The following is a 23,105-nucleotide window of genomic DNA, read 5'->3' as shown; positions in this document are numbered from 1 at the left end:
TGGAATGGTGAATTCTATGTGGTTTACAACCAGGAAAATTGCTGCACACAGTAATTCCCCATTTCATTTATATTTTTCTCATAATTGCCCAGTACTGATGCAACAGTGCCGCGGGGACTGTTAAATTTTACTGTTATCCCAGTACCCTGCAACTTGTAATCAGGGCAAAAGTGCATTTGAGTGAGTTTTTAAACACTCACTCACATGCATCTCAGCAACTTCACTCTACCTCATACACTAACCAACAAGAAGGCACTCTTTTGAAGATCTTCTTTTCTTTCAGTTGAAAACTCTAAATGTTTCTTCTTGATAGTCCTTCAAGAGGAAATTACAAAGCGGGAAATTTGAAATTGTTTCGGCTTGCTGTTTTATCGGCTTTCACAAACTGTGTGCCTGCTGCGTCGATTCAAGGGCAGTAGGATAGAGAGCGGTTCAAGGGGTTTGAGCCATGTCCTTAGCACAGTCTATAAATGTCAACGAGAGATAGGTCTTGAGGATAATCTCCAGCCACCCCATGTAGGTTCACCTCCCTCTATTGTGAACCTGCAAGTACCAGCATGCATGCTTGAAGGTGTATTTTGAAAACTCCTAATCATTTGTTACATGGTTCTGTAGAAAACTGTTCAAGACACAATCTTTCGCAGGGGCAGTGTTGGAATGAAGGGGGACCCAGCTGTATCCCTACCCAGCTGCTAATATTGAGCCAAATAGAGGATCTTTCTGGCCCCAGTGTAATGCCAAATTTGTCCTCCATTGCTAATTTACCAGCTCACAATTAAGAAGCACCCTGCATGTTGTATGCCTTCTGTTTGCAGCAACGTGCAGGTGTCAAGGGTGGCTTTCTGCTTTCACATTTCAACTGGCCCCAAAACAAATATGGTAATATAAAGGGCCATGTGTCCTCCTTTTGTTCAATATAATCCTGACCTGGAGCGATAAGGTGCCTAGGAACTAGACGCCAATGTAGTGATAGGGAAACGAAGGCACACAGCTTATCACTTCACTAGTACTTAGGAGAAGCTACAATGTGGAGGCAACTTTTTGACTTTGTTCAATTCCTTAATGTAAGATATATGCATGTATTGTAAGAATGTCAGATGTATAGGTCTTTACAAGTATTCAGACAAATAAAAACCAGCTCTTACTAATTGTTTTATTCAATTATTTTATAGTGGTACTGATCCTAATGTTGGATGCTTTGAGCACTTTTAAATCATGCATGCATTATACATTGACAATAAACCATTCAAGTGTGCAATTAATGTACACAAGAAAATGAGAGTTTCAAAGTGTAAGAGTTGCAAATCATCTTACCAGCATTTATTTTCAATTCCTCCATCTCCACAGCTGTCTTCCCAGACAGTTGGAAACATGCAGAGGTCAGACCCCTCCTAAAGAAACCATCCATCAACCCCATTGAATTAAAAAATTACCATCTTATCTCCCTGCTCGCCTACCGGGCCAAAGTACTTGAGAAGGCAACCAACAACTCTTGAATATCTGAAACAGTGCCACCTATTGTCACCTCCCAATTAGGATTCTGTGCAAACCACAGCACCAAGACTGCTCTGATCGCTGCCACAGACGACATCAGGATCCTCCTCGACCGCAAAGAGACTTCAGCCCTGATCCTCCTCGACCTCTCTGCAGCATTCGATACTGTGTCCCATCACACCCTCATCAACAGACTCTACAGCATCGGCATACGACACAGCACCCTCAAGTGGATCACCTCCTTCCTGACAGGTTGCCTCAGAGTATTCAGCTTCCTCCCTTCACTCCAAACCCAAGGACATCATATGTGGCGTACCCTAATGATCTTCCCTCAGCCCCACCCTCTTAAACACCTACATGACCCTTCTCGTGGATAACGTCAGATCCCACCGCCTCAACATAATCTCATACGCAGAAGACACTCAACTCATCCTCTCGCTTGCCAAAGATCCCTCCACTCCAGAACCAACTTCTGCAATGCCTTACCAACATATCCAACTGGATGAGGGACAACTGCCTTAAACTCAACTCTGACAAAACAGACGTACTGATCTTTCAGTAGGAACATTTCCATCAGGGACCACAGCTGGTGGCCGAATGAACTCGGATCCACACCAACAGATCAGGCAATCAACCTAGCCATGATCCTGGACAGCCAATTGACCATGAAACAGTAGGTCAACTCAGTCTCCTCTGCCTGCTTCTACACCCTCCGCACTCTCCACAGAATCATCCAATGGATCCCAATTGGCACCAGAAAAATCATCACTCAGGCCCTCGCTAATGAGCCGCAATGCTCTCTACACTGGCATCTCCGCCCAGCTCCTCATATGACTCCAGAACATACAGAAAGAGGCAGCCAGACTCATCCTGGACCTCCCTCAAAGGACCCATATCACCCTCCACCTCAGACACCTCCACTGGCTCCCCATCCAGAAGAGATACCAGCTCAAAATCCTCACTCACGCCTACAAAGTCATACATGACCTAAGACCGGCCTACATCAACCATCAACTGAATTTCCATTGTCCCACAAGACACCTATGCTCTGCCGAGATAATCTGAATGATCACACTGCATATCCGCCGCAGCCGAGGCTGCGTCGTCTGCTACATTGCCGCCAAGACCTGGAACAACCTGCCCCTCCATCTCCGAACAGCACCTTACCTGCAGGAGTTCAGAAAGAACCTCAAGATCTGGCTCTTCAACTGAGCCGTCACACCCTCAGCGCCCAGATACCTCTAGGTGTGATAGTGCTGAGCTACACAAATGCTTTGATTTGATCTTTGTTGGTAGAATATATGTTAAAAGGACATGACCAGAAAAAACACAAAGTTAGGATTTGAAACATAACAGTGTTTGGGGTTGATGGTACTAATACAACTTTAGCACTACCCACAGACACCCTTTATATCAGCCTTTTATTAAATGATTGACAAAAACGATAGGTTCTAAACCCGTGCCTTTCAGTTTGCATGCAGGTCCTTGATGCTGGATCATAGTTCACTATGCTATATTAGAAGGATTACAGTTTATGAACCACAAGTAATAAAAGGACCTCTGTGTCATTGTCATCTGCTTGTTACACAATGTGCTTTGCAGTAGACACAGTAACCCTCTATGTTACTTTATGAGTCAAAACTATGACTAGAAAACACAGATCTGTCCAGCAAGTGCCTTAACCTCCAGAGTTATCCTACTATTATGATTATTCCCTATGATTTACCAGGCACACAAAGCTCTCTGCAGCAGGAACCTTGACGTCACAAATATTTTAAAATGCAGCTTTTGCAAACAATCAAGCCAGAGCAGATTTACTGTCACATTTCTCCTACAAATGAAATGAAATTGTAATTTTTCAAGCGCACTACTTCCCAAGGGTGTTTAGGCGCTGAGACTCTAAGGAAGGTGAAAGGAAAAGTGAATTAATCAGACATCAAGTGCGGACTGTAAGGAAAAAAGATATGGATGCTTTACTAATTATTAAACAACCATGTTTTAAGAGCCTTACGAAAGGTAAGCAAGTTGTTTATGGTTTTTAGTTTGAGGGACATCGAGTTCCAAAGTTTGGCAGTAGCCACTGCAAAGCTCTTACCTCCCCAGGTGGCTCTCATGATTTTAGGCACAACCAGATTGGCCTGAGAGGAAGATCTTAAAGTCCTGGATGGGGTATATCATTGAAAGAGCTGTCTGATGGATTCTGGGCCATCAAGATGAAGGGCACTAAAAGCTATGCACAGAGACTTAAACATTACCCTCGTGTTGCCATTTTCTTTGAGGCAGAGTTTACAAAAATAAATGTGTATGGTGTCTGTCAGATTGCTTTTTAAGACTCCAGCCTTCGTGACTCCCCCCCCTTTTTGATGCTCACCTTGATCTCCAAATATGGGTTCCTGGAGTAAAGTTTTTCCAAATCCAGCACTGTGTGCAGCGGTGAAGTTTTCAATAGGGTATGGCCGGGGTTTTAAGGTGGCCGGGTCTCACCTGGTCTGAGCACCGGCAGTTTTTTTAAGACCTCGAAACGGGTCTCTATCGTGCTCTGTTTTGTGCCCTGGCACAAGCGGTCCATTTTTTTCCCGGACTCCAGTGACAGCAGGCACATCGATGTGTGCGTGCTCACACTGCTCACTTCTCACTCGTGGAGAAATTACGGCATGACGTCATGCCAAGTGAGCGTTGTAGGGGAAGGGAAATCCATTTCTCTCTGGATTTCCCTTCTCTCTTTGAAACTCAGGAGCAGCAACATTGCCGTGGTGTCACCAGGGCTTTAAGTGGAAGCTTTTTCAATATTCTATATAACAAGCCGTAGTTGCTGCTTATTTATCTTATGCGACCAACAATCATTGACAAAGCCAATAATCCTAACTTCTTGTAGGTATGATGTCACTTGTTGTGTTATATATCTGAATGCAATGACAGAAATAGCATAATACTAGTCGGTTGGCACACTATGCTATGCACAGATTTTTTGCTTATCTGTTTTTAAGCCACGCCCTTAATGTCATTGGCCACGCCCCTTAGAGAGACACCCCCCCCCCACACACACACACACACATTTTTTTCATCCCACTCAAAACCCTGGGTATAGCACATGGGTCTTCAAACTGTGGGGCGCGCCCCACTGGGGGGGGCGCAGCATCCCCTCAGGGGGGGCGCACACTCCACCCACCACTTTACCTTCCATTGTTCCTTCCGGGCCCATTAATTAGGCTTCGTGTGTCAAAGCCCGGGTCTCGGCAGGGCAGTGTCTGGAGTCTCATCTCCGGCACGCCCGAGTTTTTCACAGGTCTTTAAAGACCATGTGCAACAAATGTATATCGTGGGCCTCCCCTGGGACATAATTCCAGTCTCCCTGGTTATAGCTCTCACATTAACATGTTCAACGAAAGACAGCAGCGTTTAATAAAAAGACAAGTGTAACTTTGCAATAATACCATTTCATTTGGAGAAGAGTGCAGAGGTTGTTTATAACGGGATTGTTTATTTTCATTCAAGAATTACTTGCGCCATAAGTTCATATTTTTGATTTTCTCAAGGGCTGCATGTACTGTTACTAGACACATTACTGAAATGTGGATATACACGGTCTCTGCAGCTGCTGGAGAGTAAGATATTCCCTTTGGCACCCGATGCAAATTTCATCCCGCTCCGAGTAGGATCCTTGCACCGTCTGTCAAATGCAGCCAATTCTGCCAAACCGATTTTCGTTTGCTTCAAAACTATTTCAAATCCTACAAACGTTAAGGTCATACTAAAAGAACTAGCATCATCTAAAATTAAACACCTGCCCCTAGACAGTATCTTTTTATGTAGTATTTTTTGTTCGGGCTCTTGTTTGACCTTTACTACTGTTTCGATGTCGCAAGTAAAGGGGCAGGACTACTTGTTTAGCACTTTACCCAGGCTCCACTACCTCAGTGAATGGACTTGACCCAGCTTTAGAGCTGAGGTGAGCCTGGTGCTTCCTTAAATGCACTCTGAACATTCGTGTCCATATTTCACCCATGTTCCTATGTGTAGCCAGCTATACACCTTGTGTAATTGACCTGCCAGGCACGAGTTGAGCACTGCTAAATTTGATATTTTTTTTTGGGTGGGTTACATATATTCACCACTCAAATTACTTTCATACTTCACAATACTAATTCACCACTAAACCGTTATGGGTTTCCGGAGTAGCGTGCTAATCGCCCAAAAAGCGCTTCGAGCCTCGTCAGGGGTAGTAGGCGGGGTATAAATGCAATTACAATATTTACATACCTTTGTAAACTGGTTACAGAGGCTGTTTGTTTTCTGGTTCGAGTACCCCATGGGCCCCCACTCTGCCTATTTCTTCCATTTGGATTTAACTTTTTACTACCTTAGTGTGAGAATGTATTTCTTTAAAAGAAGTATATACAGTAGGGTTACAAAACGAAAAATGCCTGCCATGTGTTGCTTAAAGAGCCTGCAAAGGCCTTGTCTTGACACTAAATAGGGTTATAAATAAAATTGCATGTATACATTTGCAATGTGACTTTTCAATCTTTGTTTTCTTTAATTATCAGTCATAGATCATTCAGGCAGCCCTAGAACACAATTAAAATGCTTTCTGTTCAAAGCATGCACAGATAAGTGCTGAAAATAGACTTTAGGGGACTGCTTATTTTTGTACCGACTGGGACATCAATATAATGTGCTGGCAACCCTAATCACAAGATTGGAAGTTTGTTTCAGGATGAGCACAACATTTATTTCCTTCACCCTTGATGCCTGGACACTGAATAATGCCATAAAAGCAACAGTGTAACTTGTATCTGAAACCCTATACAAGCCCTCAATAACATGCTGATTAACTTCAGCTGTGATATGGAATGCAACCTGCATTCAGACAACTCACGCCTCATTCTCGCCCTTCGGGTCTAGTTGCACCCCTGGTTGCTTCCCACGTCAGAAGTACTTTCGTTGCCTGTTTTTCAACCCCCCTCTCAAGTTAGGGCTCTCTGATTGGAGTAGTCATTCAGAACCGCCAATCAGCATGTAGTTCCTGCAGCAGAGCACTGCTTTGACTTAAGCACTGACGTTCCTCCAATGAACGAGACAGCAGGAGAGATGCCAGGGAGTGCCGCAAATTTTGTATACATAAAGTTGCAAAATACTTCAACTTTGCTAATGAAACAGCACTTCTTCAGTGTTCCCTTTTGCCTCATGGTTGCTGCCGTTTGCCTCGCTCTTGTATCCTTGCCCCTCAAGGTTATCATGGTTTGTACCCTGGCAGCTACTGCATTTTACTGCAAGGAATTTACAACGGTTGTATCTTTCCTGAAGATTTCATTCTCTGGCAGGTAAGAGTGCAGAGCTTTTTGTTTTATTTTTTTAAAGCTTCGCTCCTTTCCCCTTCGTGCTACTACTAGTGGGAACGTTGGAGGCTTCAAGGAGGACGGATTTGGAGATAATGCAATAGTTGCTGACTTTGGTTCTGGTGACCCAGGTTCGAGTCTTGGCATCGGCTCAACCTCATGTGATCCTGGGCAAAATCACTTAATATCCCTGTGCTTACAAGAAATTCATGTGTGCTTGTGTAATGTAAAAGATGCTCCTGTAAGGCACTCCAATACCTTTGGGTCATGTTCGCGCTATATAAAACAGCAAAAAATATATTACAAACTTTTGTGAGCACTCCCGTTTCCAGGCACTGCTCAAGACTGGAAGTGGAGCACAACCTGAGGATGGCAGAAGCAAGAATCCATCCACACATTGACTGTCTCTGTGGAGAAAAACAGGCACACCCTTTACCTGTGTTTTTTGAGCTCTGCAGGAGGGAATGGCCATCAATGATTCAGAGTACCAGCTTCCAGAACTTTTTCGTCAGGTGGTGGTGGTGGTGGGGCTCGACGTGTACAAAGGTTTAGATGGGGGGCTCAGCTGACAAAAGTTTGAAGACCTCTGGTATAGCAGGTGAAGTGGCATTGGGACCCACGAGTCCAAGGGCCCCCCCTGCGTCCCAGGTATAGCTGTGTTTTAGAACTATCAAACCTCAAGGGCGGCCATTTTAATTCCTCGCATCAGGCCTCTTGTTACGCCACTGGTCTATAACGGGGGAAAACATGCTTCGCCTCACACAAACTTTGTTGCGCAGTTCAAATACTTCATAAGTAATATATCAGCTTGGGGTTGGCATTGCAACTTTGTTTCTGGGAGCTATGTCTTGGGGGAGGGGAGGGCGAGCACAATCCAATCAGTGGCTCCAGGGGAAGTGAAATGAGGCAATTCATCTCGTTTACTGTGCGTCGTTTTTCAGCTCTCACTCCGCGGGTCCCCTCGTTAATAGTACTGCCCCTTTACTGCTGCTCCCCAGCTGCCAGAGTTTAAACAGTTTTTCTCAATACATTTCAGGAGTAAAATAAAATGATCTCTGCACCTTTTCTTTTAACAACCGACAAGTGAGGAAATGTTTAACACCTGTGGTCAGATAACCCGAGGCCTGCCTTTGATTTTGCGGTATGGATGAATAAAATCCATAATTTAAGGCACCCTTCAACCCGCTCTGATAATTTCCTCGAACTGTCGGAGAACTGCCTTCGATAAAGTCATTAACGGTGTCAAATAAAACGCTAATTAAAGAGCTCGTGCAAAACCATGCTATTAAAAGTAATGGAGCTGGCAGTGGCGGGAACGGCACAAAGTCACTTAATATGCCAACTCTCGACCCTATCAATCGACGAGTCAATGAATCATTCAATGCCAAGAGTTTTTGGGTTCGTGTAATTGACTTTGTATTAGTCAAGAAGTTATAACAAACATGCAGGTTGCAAAAAATGACAACAATTATTATGCCACAATACGCTACTGGAAAATGTACACATACAAAATGAGAATAATGTGTGTTAAATAACATGCAAAAGGAAAGGGGTAACAATAAAGCAACACAAACACAAACAATAAAATGTGTAAAAAAAAAAGTGTACAATTGCTTTAACTATTTGTAATATCCTCAGGTCTTATTATGATGTTCTCTGTACCTAGCTGCTCAGCCAGTGTGAATGTTCCAGTTAGAATGTTAATATGAGTGGAATGTTTGGGTAAGCAAAGAGGAGGCTGCTGAACTGTTCCTGTGGAGGGATAGGCAAGTATTAACTGGCGTGACCAATGGTGTTCGTGTGACACCCTGGGGCATCCAATATGTCGGATGAATTTGCCTCACACACCCAGAAGGGTGTCATGCTTCATCATCGGCGTATGCTCCTCGTCGGGGAGGCGGTGCAATCCCCGACGGGCTCACCTCAAAGAGGGGCGCTTTGGCGGAGATCTTTTTATCCGACAGCCTTTTGGTGAAGTGGGGGTGTGTGGGCGAGATGGTATAGTGATGTGCTAAGGGGGTTAAAATGTAGCAAGGGGTACCGGAATTCACTTTATTCTGGGGGTCCCCTGGCTGCAATTAAAAGGTGGGGCTAGCTCGCTAGGTGTCAACAGGTCAATGCTTGTGATCCTAGAGGAGACTAGAAGTGAAGGTGGTCGACATGTTTCTCGCACTGTGTCTAGTTACACGCGATTCATCAGGACCTCTAACAAAAGTGAAGAAGGGGGGAGGAACATTAATAACATGCTAGTATCATGTATGTGGTGTATGTTACCTCTGTGGATTCTCCTATGCCTAATAGTTAAGGATTAATTGCCACATGAGGGATCGGCGGGGTCGAACAACAGGGATGAGCCCATTAATTATAGCTCCTATCTCCAGTGTCCGCGCGGGGAGACCTACCCATGTCCGCCGAGCTCGAGTGGAATGTTTGGGTGCCTGTGTGTGTTATTTTATCAACAAATGAATTGCGGATGCCGTATTACAATAAAATGGCGCATGGCCCTGATCAGCGCTGGGCATGTCCTCATCGGGCTCTCCTGGTGCACACTGGGACTATGTACTGTATTGCACAAAAATATCAGCCGTCCTCAGTGCAAGCGCTAGCTTGCATGTGCAATGGGGACAGCACAGCAATCAAACCACTGGGTCTTCTCTCAATTGAAATGGACCAGCCTAGTTTATAGATAGTCAAGGATCCCGCCCAGAAGCCAGGTGCATTGTGTGCCTGAAGTTGTCTGCTTTGGGAGGCAATAAGTGTCCCTGGCACACTTGTGCCCCCTCTCAAGCTTTTTGCTTGATACCACAATTTTCTGACGATATATAATATGGGTTGGTTAAACCTCTGTGACGGGCAGTGCTTAATTTGAGCCAGTGGTTTCTGGTGCTCAGCACCGGCACTTAATCATCAACACCGGCGCTTTTCATGAGTATCAATTAAAGACACATTCATTTTTGTTAGGCACGAGGAGATTAAGTGCTTTGCCAGGAATCACAGGATTTTGAGCCGACACTGAGACTTGAACCTGGCTCCCCAGCTCCGAAGTCAGCAGCTCTGGTCATTACGTCACATTCTCTCCCCATTTTCATGTTGGTTGGTTCTGTTCAGTTTTAAGCGGCACTAACAGGAGAAATGGGCTCGTGCAAGCTGCTTCTTTACGATTATTTTCTTACAAATTAACCAATGGTGACAGGCAGGCCCTTGTACTTAGACAAGTTTCAGAAGAACCCTTCAGTTGCTGTGTCACACATTTATCTCACTATGTATCAAATAACCAGGCACACTGTAATCCAATCCAGGCCTTGCACCCAACCAACCCAAACGAAAGCCTTGTGTTCAGACCAAATTTCTGTTTAGTCTTCTTGATTGCTGACGTATAATGGCCTTGTAACACACATGTTGTTTGGCTGGCTGCACTTGATAGCTTAACTTCTGGTCTACCTGACTCTATCAGCATTCCTTCCCCTGTTTACCTTTCCCCCTTTTCCTTCCATTCCTCATAAAACGTTTTTGTCTTGGATATACTGCGCGCTAATAACCTTTTGTTATTGTGCAATCTCATGTTCTTCTCTTATGCCTATACTTGTAACAGTAACTGACGTAATTTCTTATAACTGTAACTGATTTAATGTTTGTAACTGTAACTGATGTTTTTTTGGTAACCTGTAACTCTCTGATCCTCATGTAAAGCGCTCTGATACCTCCGGGGCTAGCCAGCGCTATATAAAATGTTTATCAAATCAAATCAAATTAAAGATCAGGGGGCAGATTTATGAAGGCCTTGCGCCACCGGTGCGTCACTTTTTCCCATGTTAAAAATGACGCACCGGCGGCGCAAGGCCTTCATAAATCTGCCCCCAATTGTTTAGCCACACAGAAGCCATGATTAAACCTTTAAGATGTTTTATTAGTGAAATGACTTCCCACCCGCTTTGGAAGGCCAGGCCCAGCATTTTCTCAAGTGGTTCAACATTGCCAGTTAGATTGTTGTTGGCAATTAAGAGGGTTTTCTCTAACAGTGCAAAGATTGCTGGTTAAAACTTTCCTGTGCAAGCCTAATGGAAACATTTAGTAAAAAACAGAACTGTAGGCCAGGGAGAGACAACACTCGAAGGGTGTTAATGTCTATTACAGTCACGCCATTTTCAGAGCATCCTATAGATGCAGTTTCAGGGAAAGAGAAGGGCAGACAGAAGAAGCTGGGAAGCTTAGATATCAAGGAGGGGAGTAACATTGAAGGGTTCATAATATTTTTCATTTTTTTATGGCAACCCTTCATCAAAAATGTCTGCTTTTTTATTAAGAGAATTCACATTCTCAAGGGATTGCCCCTGTCTAATGAGAAGGAGGTTAGTGATCATGAGAAAAAGGTGGCAGATGGGGTTGGACCTTGATTACTTTTTGACCCCATCTTTTGAGAGACCAAAGGCTGCCTTGTGGTTCCACGTGACCAGTGGTTTCAAGAGCAGGTGTCAAATCACCATTTTCACCACTGGACATTGCCCACTGCCCGCATCTCCCGCTATCCGAGTTCTAAACAAAGTCCTTATGACACCCAACATCCAGCATGTCATCAGTGCCTCACAGCTACCTTCTTCCTCTGGGAGGGACTTAAGAGTGCAAAGAGGCCGCAGCCTCCAAATTACCGCCTATGCCACCCGTTATTGACAGAATATGAAGAAACCCGCTCCTCCGCAGTTCGTGGTTTCCTACTCTAGAATACCAGTACCCAAAATGGATCCAGAAGAGTTGGTGCTGTTTTTGGTAGCACCACTGTTGTTCATGCTTTCAAGACCATGCCTGCCTCTCTGGTTGCAGAGTTTGATTACAGGCTGATGCTGGGTCACACACCCTGAGGTTTGTTCCACAGCATAGTCACCAAGTAAGGAGAAAGCCAACGCTTCGTTGGTCATGTTTTATTCAATAAATAATCAGGTAGATTCTATGCAAACATTTTATTAAATTACAAGGAACTGTTGGTACACTCTGCTGAGAAAACCCAGAGCGAACAATTAAAGTGAAGGCTGGTGGCATATATAGCCGACAGCTACTAGCCTACTTTATAAACTTTGCAAGTGCAAGAAATTGATTATGGAGACGAAAACTGACATTTTAAGTAGGAATTTCATCAATGCACCCTAAGCGACTAGAGAGTCTTTCTCTACAGTAAAAGAACAGTAAGTGCATTTACTAATGCCGTCTCAATGCACCCTACATTACAGCACACGCAAGAGCTTTCTATTACCAATGGTAAGTCCTTGACCAATGAAATAAAAATTCACTAAAAGAATCTATAAGGAATCTCGAGTGGAAACTCAGAATTTCAACACAGGTCTGACAAGTAGTTTATTCTAGGCCTAACTCCTTTTCCAATTTCCCAATCCTTTCGTAAATACAACTTAAAAACATTCTGGTGCGAAAAACACGGTCTCCTGATGAATGCTGTTCTGTGATTAAAATGTGACTTTTAGCAACTATTTTAGGCTTACTACTAACCAACAACCTACACTCTTCAGAACAAAATGTTTTAGTGGATTCGACCACGAAGAACACTATAATAGCCATCTTTGAAGAGCCCAAAGATTCCAGAGATCTGTCTAATTTTAGGCACGCCACTGCACTCCTTTTAATGACTACATTGACAGAAATAAGCGGACAACTTTTGGAGACAGGAATATTTGAAGTTGCCTGGGTTCTCTGATCCCAAACATGCATAGTTCATACCAACGATGGTTACAAAATCAGTCTTGGTAGTGTTATATACGAACACTGCAAAATAGACGGTGATGGTGGAGCTGTTGCAGTGATCCCAAGACCTTCTGTCAGCAGAAATAGACACCATTAAGCACAGCATAGTAATTAGCAGTGTTTCACCGAGCGGTAATTACAGGACAGTTCAGTACTAGTACCATTCCTTCTTGGAAAGTTGTTTTCAGACCTTGTGTCAGCTTCAATAGCTATCCACCTTTATACACACACGTAAACTCTACTGTAGCACCTTGTTTCTCTCATCAATCAATCAATCAGGGGTTTGTATAGCGCGCTACTCACCCGTGAAGGCTCAAGGCGCTGGGGGAGGGGGAGGGAGGGGGTGGTGGCTCCAGATCAGTTGAAGAGCCAGGTGTTGGGGTCCTTCCTGAACGTGTGCAGGGTCAGGGAGAGTCTGATATCCACAGGGAGCATGTTCCAGGTTTTGGCTGCGATGTGGGAGAAAGCTCTCCTGCCGGTCCTGTTTCTGCGGATGCGGGAGACCTCTGCCAGGGCGAGGTCTGCAGAGCAGAGGTCCCACTTGAGTACGTGGAAGAATACTCTCTTGTTGAGGTATTTGGGTCTGATGTTGTGGGGGGATTTGTAGGCGTGGTTGAAGAGTTTGAAAGTGACCCTCTTCTCGACGGGGAGCCAGTGAAGACCTCGTAAGTGCTGGGTCATGTGCTCCTGGCACGGGGTTCCTAGGACGAGTCTGGCTGCGGCGTTCTGGATGGTCTGGAGTCTGTGCATGAGAGTTTTGTTGATTCCGACATAGAAGGCGTTGCCATAGTCTAGCCTGCTGGGGATAAGTGAGTGGGTGACGGTCCTTCGGCAGTCGGGGTTTTGAAAATTAATCCTCTCCTATTTGCCATCTAACCAACTACTTGTTTCTGCTCAAAGCATTTACTTCAGCAAGACTGGACTGTGTAAGTGCCTTATATGTCAGACTTCCTGCAGCACAAATATCTAAGTTCCTGAAGATCTAGAATGTGGCGGTTTGCCTTGTTTGCCATCGAAGGAAATATGACCTACATCCCATAAAGGTTACTGTCTGTATCAAGTTACAGACAAGCTGAAGCCGTACAAACAAAATATACCATTTACAATTCTTACTATGATCGCAATCAATGTGCTGTGGATGACTAGTCACAATCTATGATCAACAGAAATAGAGACAAATGTTTTCCTGTAGGAGGAAATCTGACCTGAGATTTTATTGCCAAAAATTGTGACTCCTGGTGAGCAGTTTGTAATCAGCTCAATGAACATCAAACGCTTCTCACAATGCAAGATTGGAAACTCATTCTCGTAGGAAACAGTGGTCTAATGTTATTCCGTGGGAGGAAATCTGAATTCCAGAACACTCCACAAAAACCGATCATCTATTCTATATTGTTTGAGATCACTAACTGGTGCTCACCATTATTAAATCACAACAGAAACCAGACAATTGATGTAAGATATATAAATCGCAATTAAATATTAAAAAGTTCTGAGTTCTCATTGTTCAGAGGACATCAAACGAATCAAATAGGACCTTCTTCATGATCCGGATCTAGCTACGAAGCAAGACAGCCGGCTGCTTGACCTCAGGGTACCTCCATGTTGGGCCTGGAAACATTTCTTTCAGCACAAGGGCCACTGCAGCTGGCAATGGGCCTGTATTCTTATAATTTTTCATTCTTAGTTTATGGAACACAACTTCTACCATGAAACAGGGTGTCCTGGTGACAGCAAATCTAGGAAGGAGATCAATAGCACAGATGTTGACAACTAATCCTCAGCAGTTAATCAATATTTATTTTTAGTTTGCATCTGAAATTTAGATGATCTTCTCTAGCAAGGGCATTCAAGGTTTTGGGCGAAAAAAATGAAAACTGCACAGCCAATTCTCCTGGACCACAGACACAAGGAATGGTAAACATAATATTGGAAAATGACTTTTGAGTTCTAGTAGAAGGTTGGGGCTGGAACCATTTGTGAACGAAGTCTGTAAACTCTCCATAGACTACAGGATGGACCAGGAAAAGTACTTTTACTATGGTGTGTTTGTTGAAAGGTAGCAAATGAGGTTTATAGATAAAATGCAAGATATTGGTCCTTCAATTAATAGCCAAAATAAGCTTTGCTGCTAAATTTTGAATCACTTGAAGAATTTGAGTTGGATGGAGTGGCCTATCCAAAAAGAAAGAATTTGAGTAGTAAAGCCTGGATACCATTCAGCCCCTAACCATTAATTTTCGAAACGAAGATAGTAAATGAGACAAAATCTTGAGTTTTAATAAAAAGAAGCATATGGGCGAACCTTTGTTCACTTGATGAGAGAGAGAGAGAGAGAGACAGAGAGAGAGAGAGAGAGAGAGAGATTGAATCAACGATGATTCCAAACATAGTGCACTTTTGACAGGGGAAGGCACCAAGCCTATTTCAGATGGCCACCAGTCATTCGACCAAGTAGAGGGGCACTGTCAAATGACAAGATTTCAGTTCTGTCTATCATAAGGTCCCACCTCCACTGCTCTCAGTCAGTTTTTTTAAGACTTGATTTTCTTTAGACTGCTCCATCATGAGAAAAAGTAACCGAGTATCGTCGACATAAGAACAGAATGTAATAGTGAATGATCTAGTAACGCAGGCCAGACGGGTTGCATACAGATCGGACAGCATAGAGCATAAAGTCAAGCAGTTTGGGCCACACAAACAATACTCACAATGCTGGAAGAAAAAGGAGACAATGACGTCAGATACAAATGTTCATTCTAAAAAGTTTTAAACCAATCTAGACCATGCATTCTCACTCCAATTGTTTAATTGTTTTTATTTTATTGACTTGTTAAGCACCAGAATCACCCCCAGAGGAGTAGCTAAGCGCAGCTGTTCGAGCAGATTAGATGCAGGCATTTTAGAAAAGCTCGGTTTTAAGGACCTTTCTAAATAAAAGGTATTCTGGGCATTTCCGGAGATGAATTGGAAGCTGATTCCAGTAATAGGGGGCTAGATGTAAGAAGGCTTTCCCACCCACGTGAGATTTCTTGAAGCGCAGGACAAGGAGCAAGGATTTTGCCCCTGAGCGAAGTGGACTGTGTGGCTGGTATTGAATACGTTTTTCTGCTAGATAGCCAGGACCTTTACCATTTAGTGCTTTAGGCACAATACATTTAACAACAAGGGGTGGTGATGGACAGAGTTTCTGAATTAAGCAGAATACTCTCACCCAGTCAAGAGATCAGGGCTAGATCCAACACCGTTTTTTAGCTCACTGCACCATCCCAGTTCAGAACCTGGCTATATGCAAATTGGTCTGTTCCTGTCCCAGTGCATGATGGGAACAGGGCAAACCAAACTACCAAGCCAATTCTTACACTGGGAAGGAAACAAGCTTCCGGGGACCGGTTTCTGCCATTTCAGGCGTCGTCGGCCCGGCTTGCTTGAATCCTGATGGTGCAATGAGCAAGGGACTCACATCTGAGTATACCCTTCCACGCTTAGGGTGGACAAAATATTTAACAACAAGGGGTGGTGATGGACAAAGTTTCTGAATTAAGCATTATACTCTCACCCAGTCACAATACAACATGTCTTAAATCTAACCCGCTTACGTCTCGGTAGCCAGTGTAAACATTATAATAGCGGGAGAGAGGCTGTTCTGGCAGGTGAGTTCGAGACAAGACGAGCTGCAGCGTTTTAAACTACCTGAAGACTATTTAGAGAAGACTCACTAGCTGCAATCAGAAGGGCATTGCAGTAGTCCAGGCGACTTATCATCAGTGCTTGGGTGAGTGTTTTACGTACAGTAAGGGGAGAAAGGGAAATACCCTGAGTAAGAGGCTTAACATATAGAAGCATGAGCCCACGGTGGTTGTAACTTGCTCTTTCGTTGTAAGTTCCCACAGTCGTTTCAAGAGGATCTTGGGAGTCAACGCTAATAACTGGTGCAAGATCCAAGAGGACCAATGTGATCAGACCTTCCATGTCCTAATAGGATCTGGTATCACCACCACTTTGGTAACATACAACGATCGAGATCCACCTATGGCTGGGTCCAAAAGTTATGTTTTTCCCTATGCAATCAGAGTTGACTGTTGAGAATGCTTTCAGCTATTTTGGCTGGAAAAGGAGAAGGGAAATGGGCCTAACTAAAGGCAACATAGATGGATCCACGTTAGGTATATTGGCCAAAAGGAGTACGACAGCTATTTTATAGGAGAGAGGAACAGTGCCATGCCAGATGGAAACAAGTAACAGATAGGTAATGGCAAAAGGCAAAGTGGTGATTGTCAAAATGGTAGATAGAGTAGGGGAGAGGTGTGGCGCCGCGGCCAGGGCGACTGACGCTGGAATCTGGGGATCACGGTTCGATCCCCGGCTCCGGCGGCAGGTTAGCCCAGCACCATGTGACTCTGGGCAATAGCTCGCTTAATCTTCCCGACGGCCCCCCAGCGCCTAGAGACCCTTACGGGTGATTGTGCGCTTTACAAATGTGGACTTTACTTTACTTTACGTTGGTACAGATAGAGTGTTCTTACTAGGAAGTGCCACCCTTTAGCACTCGTTTCTTGGTTCTAAGAGACAGGTCCTCTTGACTGCTTAGGCTGGATGGAGCTATTACATAGGCAGGGGTCGCTACAGCAGGGTTGGCCAGCAGACATTCAGCAGGACATCAGGCTTAGCCCAGACCTAGAAGAAATAGACATAAATCTGCTCCACATGCAGGGAGGCATCGCAGCTGGTTTTACACTGGTCTGATAAGGGTGAAAGACATCAAAGTGCCCTAGTTGCACTCCAGCTTTCATGTCTAGTCTGTTAGATGGCCAGCAGTTTACTGCCAGACACTTGTAATACATTCTTACAATTTGAAATTCTGATGACTTAGATTGGGCCATGTTTTTACCTTTCCAGTAAGGGAAAATATGTTGCTGGGCAGAGGTAGTTTCGCATTGCAGGAACTGATGTCTATGAGCCATAATAAAACGATATCTCCAGGAGAGCTGGTCTGAATGTAAATCTTGAGTACCTGCCTCTTGTATTGAGCATTCGCCAGTTTCTCAAGCCCTCAGTTTTAATGACGCATTGTAGCTGTGACCTATTGCCCGTGCCTGGATCCCTCAGCTTTAATGACACACTGCGGCTGTGGCCTACTGTCAGCGTCTGGGGTCATCTGTTTTAACAACACCGCATGGTTGTGGTCTGCTGCCAGTGTCTGTGGCCCTTAGTTTTAATGACTGTGTGGTAACAGCCTTCGGTCAGTGTCAGTGTATGGGGCCATTACTTTTAATGGCACAGTCTGGGTGTGGCCTATTGTCAGAGTCTGTGCCACTCAGTTTCATCACATTAGGTGATCTGTACTTCTGGCAGTCTATAGAGACATTTTTTATAAATAACAGTGAGTTTATTGTATGTTTCCATCCTCTCAAGCCCAGTGGAGGAACTGCTCAGTGTCAGGATCCCATAAGGTGGTGCAAGCCCTCCCCTCTAGATGCTGCAGGATTGTATTTAACAACTTTCTTGGAGAATAACAGGTAGGTAAGCACAGAAGCAGGAGGCCCCAAATGAATGCTTTCAACTCTCCGACAGAACAAAAACAGTGAATACAAAGGAGGATTACTTTTGTTGGCAAGTAAATGGAGCTGTCCTAGTCTAGTCTAGAATAAGGGAGATTATTTTAGAGAAGGTGTACAGTCCATTATATTTTTACATCACAGTCAAAGTCCTTACTAGCAGACTGGGGAGGATCATACCAGCATTAATCTATAAAAATCAGATGGTGCTCTTGCCTAGACGTACTTTGTGTAATAATATCCACACACGTATGCATCTTTTGTGGCAATGCAGGAAGGGCGTAGAAGAGGTCACCCTCTCCCTCGACACTAAGAAGGCTTTTTGTAGAATGGAGTTGGGGGCCCTTTTTTCAGAGAATGGCCAGAATAGGGATTAGCCCTCGGTTCATCAAGTTCACAAAGTGGCTATAGCATAGTCCTACTGCTAAGTTCAACTGTAATGATTTTCTATCTGACCCCTTTGACATTCAGAGACGAGCCTTCAAGGCTGCCCCTTGCCCCCCTGCTCTTCCTGATCACTCTAGAACCTTTGGCTAGCACCATTCATGAATCAGTAGATGGTCAGGGTATTTCTAAGATAACCGTACATTTGAAATTAATGTTGAATGCTGATAACATATTGCTGACTTGCTCTTCACGAGGACATCCATCCCAGCACTCATGTCAATCATCTCGGCCTTTTCAGAATTCTCAGGCTACAAAACAAAACAGAGCAAAGCTAAGCATACTATATCAGTATCCTTGGGAAATCAACCATTTGTGTGGCTGAATTCAGACACTTAAAAAGGCTGTTGACGCCCCGATTCAACCATGTCCTAAGTTTGCTCCTGATCGCTGTTCCTTATTATCAGTCAATTTGGATCAACCATCAAATCACAGACCAACCCCAAAACCAGTGCAATTGAGACTCCATGCCACCACTTCATCAGGAGGTCTCTCCCTATCGAAAATAGAACTTTATTATGTATCATCTTTTACAATTAGCCTAACATTTCTTCCCAGAACTGGAGACACCTGGAAAACCATATTCTAAGTCACACCATACTTATGAGTTTGACCCTTATAGGAATGAACTATCTATGAGTTTCTGATCAGTGTTCTATACCCGTCTTTACGATGGGGAGGTTCCAATTATTGTATTCCCCTTGTTTGATGGCATATTGATGTCTAGCTTAATACAGTGAGGCCACATCGTTATACTCTGACATTTGGTGCCTTTGATCATTGATATTCCCTTTCTCTTCCGGGGTATTTGACAAAAATTCAGAATACATTGCTATCCCCTTGTAAAAGAATTGTCTTTGTTCCTTAATCCTGTTACCATTTGTGACCGTAAGTGAGGTATAACAACGTTTGTTCTGCTCTCTCTTTTTTACGGGGTGTGAATTACCACAATTTATAATTAGTGTGGGACTACAGAGGATTACCTCTCCCCCCAGATCTTGAAATTAGTTATTCCCAGACTTAAGATATGCATAGGTCAAGCACTTGTGTGATCATCTTATTCACCAGACCTGTGGGTCACCTGAGTTCCGTGTGTGCTTTGCAGTGTCACTCAAGCAATCTTTTCATTGATGTTAAATGAATGATAGTCACGAAGCATGTTTTGAGAGCACCTTCCATGCCAGTTGAGTCGTCACTCAATAAATAATTAACAATGTCTGTTTTAAGTCAGTTTACATTAGGAATCCCCCTTTTTTCTTGTACACCTCTTGTCTAGGTAGTGATACCCTATATGACAATTGTGCACTTGGTCTCTTAGAACTAGAATCGAGAGACAGGGGTCCTTTTTGACATGATGAACGCTCCTGACCTTTAATGGCATATACATGGGCAGAAACATGTTGGCTGAGATTGGATATATGGGCCATTAAACCCTTTAACTATTCACCCTTAAACCTGTACGTTTTTTGAATGTGTACCTAGTGTACCCATGAACAAAAATAATATATTTTTGGGTTTACCCAAAGATATTTTCAACTTTTCTGGATCCCCTGGCTATCCAGAATTAAATATATATAGGAACTCCTCCATGTTGGGGTTGAGTCCGCCCTGGTAGTACCATCTTGCCAGGGTGGGATGGGGTCACCAAGATTGAAGCCTGCCATAAGACGTAGGTCAGGCCTCCTCTTCCAATTTGATTGGCATGTTTGCCCAAATAAGATATCCATTGATAACCATCATATCTTTTTGTGTTTGTGAACATGGGAGATCACCTCTTCCACTGCTTTCAAAGAATGGTCAGAAGCAAATATGCATAGGGAAGTTCACCAAACCTTGACCTGTAAACCAAATGACCAATTTATAGAACTTAAAGATTTTTGTGGGGCATATATATGTTACTGACTTTCATGGGTGCATCTCTAATGTACAGACGTCTCTACTTGAATGGATCAACACAAATGTAACACGCCTTGTGACTCAGGAGGCAACTTCAGTAAAAATGCTGGTAAATCTTCTTTTACCATTCATATCCCTTTTTTTCTGTTCATTGAAGCTCTGTCATGTGGTGATAGGGTGGGAGTGCTTACAATCTTTTGATGCATCATCCAGTTTTAAAAAATGGGTAATGTACGGTAAATGTTAACATTCAATTCATGTATCTCATGTAACTTGTACTGTGAGCTTATTATCAATACGTAATAAAAAAGATTTATGACATTTTTTACATCCCACTTTGAAATGAAAGATTATGCCTACGCGGATGGGGTATTTGTAGACAGAGTTAAAGATGTAGAGGGAAGGGGATGAGTCCTTAGGGATGGGGGAAGTGGGGTGGAGTGTGAGTCGCTTTGCCACATTTTATGTCATAAACCTCACTAGTATCAGCGAGAGTCCTACATGTAGAGGACATGGCTGAATGTCCAATCTGAGCGCTCATGTACAAGATCAGAAGAATATCCCAACAAATGTAAATAAATTTACTGGATTTTCAATTAAACCCCTTCCCATTATTAGGTAGCTACATTAGAGTATATATTTTTTGCTTAATTTGAGTATATTGTGCTACTGAAATGAAAGTAATAAGCAATGATGCTTTTCCTATAACCTTCTTGAGTTAATAGATGTGATTGACTGCAGTTGTTTAAATTCTGGACACGAGTATGTCCAGTGTGTGTGCGCGCGTGCGTGCGTGCGTGCGTGTGCGTGTGTGCGAGCACGTTCACATCGCAGGTTATTTTCTGAAAAAAGTGTGGCTTGAGCTCATAACTTTGAAGTTGGATCATAAAATAAACATCTATGCCCTCTTTCATTCTTTCCAGCAGGCAGCAGAGAGATCCGCTCTCGGAGTCCAGCCTGACAGGTACAGTTTGTCATTTTTATGAGCTATAAATTGCTTTATGAAACGCTGAGCTCTATTTATGGTGGCAAATAACTCATCATCGTTTTTTTGTCCCCAAGTGTCGGTACTCTGGAATGTTAAAACATTTCCATGTTTGGCACCGTCTAGTCACACGTGCTATTTTCTTTAGCACATACTGTATTTGTTTTGTGTTGATTTTTGTAGTTCAGTCAAAGAATATATTCAAGCAAAAAGCCGCAATGACGTCGGAAATTCTAAATCTTTTGTAGGGAAGGGTTTCTCCACTCAGCCATAGATTCAAAAACGTATTTACGTAACACTGGCATTATTGAAATTTGCTATTCAAAGGAAGACATAGCCCTATAGACCCAGGTCTAATAATATATATTCTGGTATAGGCTTTTGTTCTCATTGGAATTATGCAACTTTGAGCCCGCTGTTTTTTCCACATAATTATAGATATATCGCGGTTGGCAGATAATCAACCACCTGTTGCATAATCTGGAGGTGTTAACAAAAATCTTTTGTTTCTAGCTGAAGCGCATCAAAAGTTACTAAAAACACAACAACACGTGTTGAGAAGAGGAATACCTTGTGGAACAGTTGACAGGTTGAAGGTTATTTTTCTGTCGCTTTCTGTTGCCCCCCTGCTGCAAAATTCTAGTGACCCTGACTATACACCACACTTGCAGGTATAGCCTGTGTGCAGAGGTATAGATCCACATGCTTAGGTGTAGGCCCATATACAAGTATGACATCCATACTCCCGGGTATGTACACATGTCCCCTTATGCACAGAGATAGCCCTTTTGAACAAGTATGGCATTACATATTCAGGTATTCTCCTGTACGCATGCCATATGCCCCATATTTGTAGGGCTGGCAAAATATATTAAACCACAGCCTGAAATAATTCTCATACATTAGTGCATATTCATAGATGTATGCCATGTCGTAAGTTGCGTACCTTTGTGCGCAAGCCAACCGTGAGCTTGTCATTACAGCTGCCTCCACCACTCTTAACACATAGTGTTTGTTTATGACTGGCAGATGGAGTACAAGCCATTCAAGGCCTACCTCCCAAGGAGCCAAGGAGGCTTTTTACTAGTGGCGTAATGATGGCCTTTTTAGTGATTGCTCAAATTATGGAACCTTTAGAAGGGTCTGGGTTGATGATAGTACCGATCACAACGATTGGGCAGTTTGTGTAATGGACAGTTGGACATTGTGTCTCATAGGAGGTTGGAGGGCTTGCTGGCTTTCCTCAGTGTCACAGTACCCTCCAGCAAATTATGCAAACAAGTAAAAAGAGGATCAGGTTAGATCTAGCATACATCAGTATAATTAACTGGAATGGGGTGAGTGGTAGTCACAATAACAGGCTTCGTAACTGGTCACGTGTTGTTCTTATACTATTAACTTTGTTCTCACACTCGATTAGAGATGACTTGAGATGATGGTATTAGGTGAGTGACAGAGAGGGGTGAAGGACAATGTTGCACCCTCAAACCAGTGTCTTGAAGTTGTTTGGGGAGGATTGAATTTAGCCACATCATCATGTCAGTAGCTTGGTAATAGGAGTAAAATACTAGCTTAAATGTGATATCGGTCGCCTCAACAGATTGTACTCCCCATATAGCCTCCTGCTTTTTGCGTATAAAC

At 43.4% G+C, this 23,105-nt stretch overlaps 1 protein-coding gene across 1 annotated transcript in view; it reads left to right on the top strand.

The window, feature by feature from the left end:
- Positions 1–23,105, top strand: part of AFF3 (ALF transcription elongation factor 3) — a 1,926,848-nt gene that overhangs the window by 1,531,772 nt on the left and 371,971 nt on the right. The window contains exon 9 of the mRNA XM_078658016.1: positions 21,403–21,443. Within this exon, the coding sequence (XP_078514142.1) occupies positions 21,403–21,443 (41 nt within the window). The remainder of the gene's footprint in view (positions 1–21,402; positions 21,444–23,105) is intronic.

The sequence above is a fragment of the Lissotriton helveticus genome, chromosome 8 (genome assembly GCF_964261635.1).
Source record: "Lissotriton helveticus chromosome 8, aLisHel1.1, whole genome shotgun sequence".
NCBI classification, from domain to species: Eukaryota; Metazoa; Chordata; class Amphibia; order Caudata; family Salamandridae; genus Lissotriton; species Lissotriton helveticus.
The sequence above is the reverse complement of the archived record's forward strand: the minus strand, read 5'-3'. Positions and strand labels throughout refer to the sequence as shown.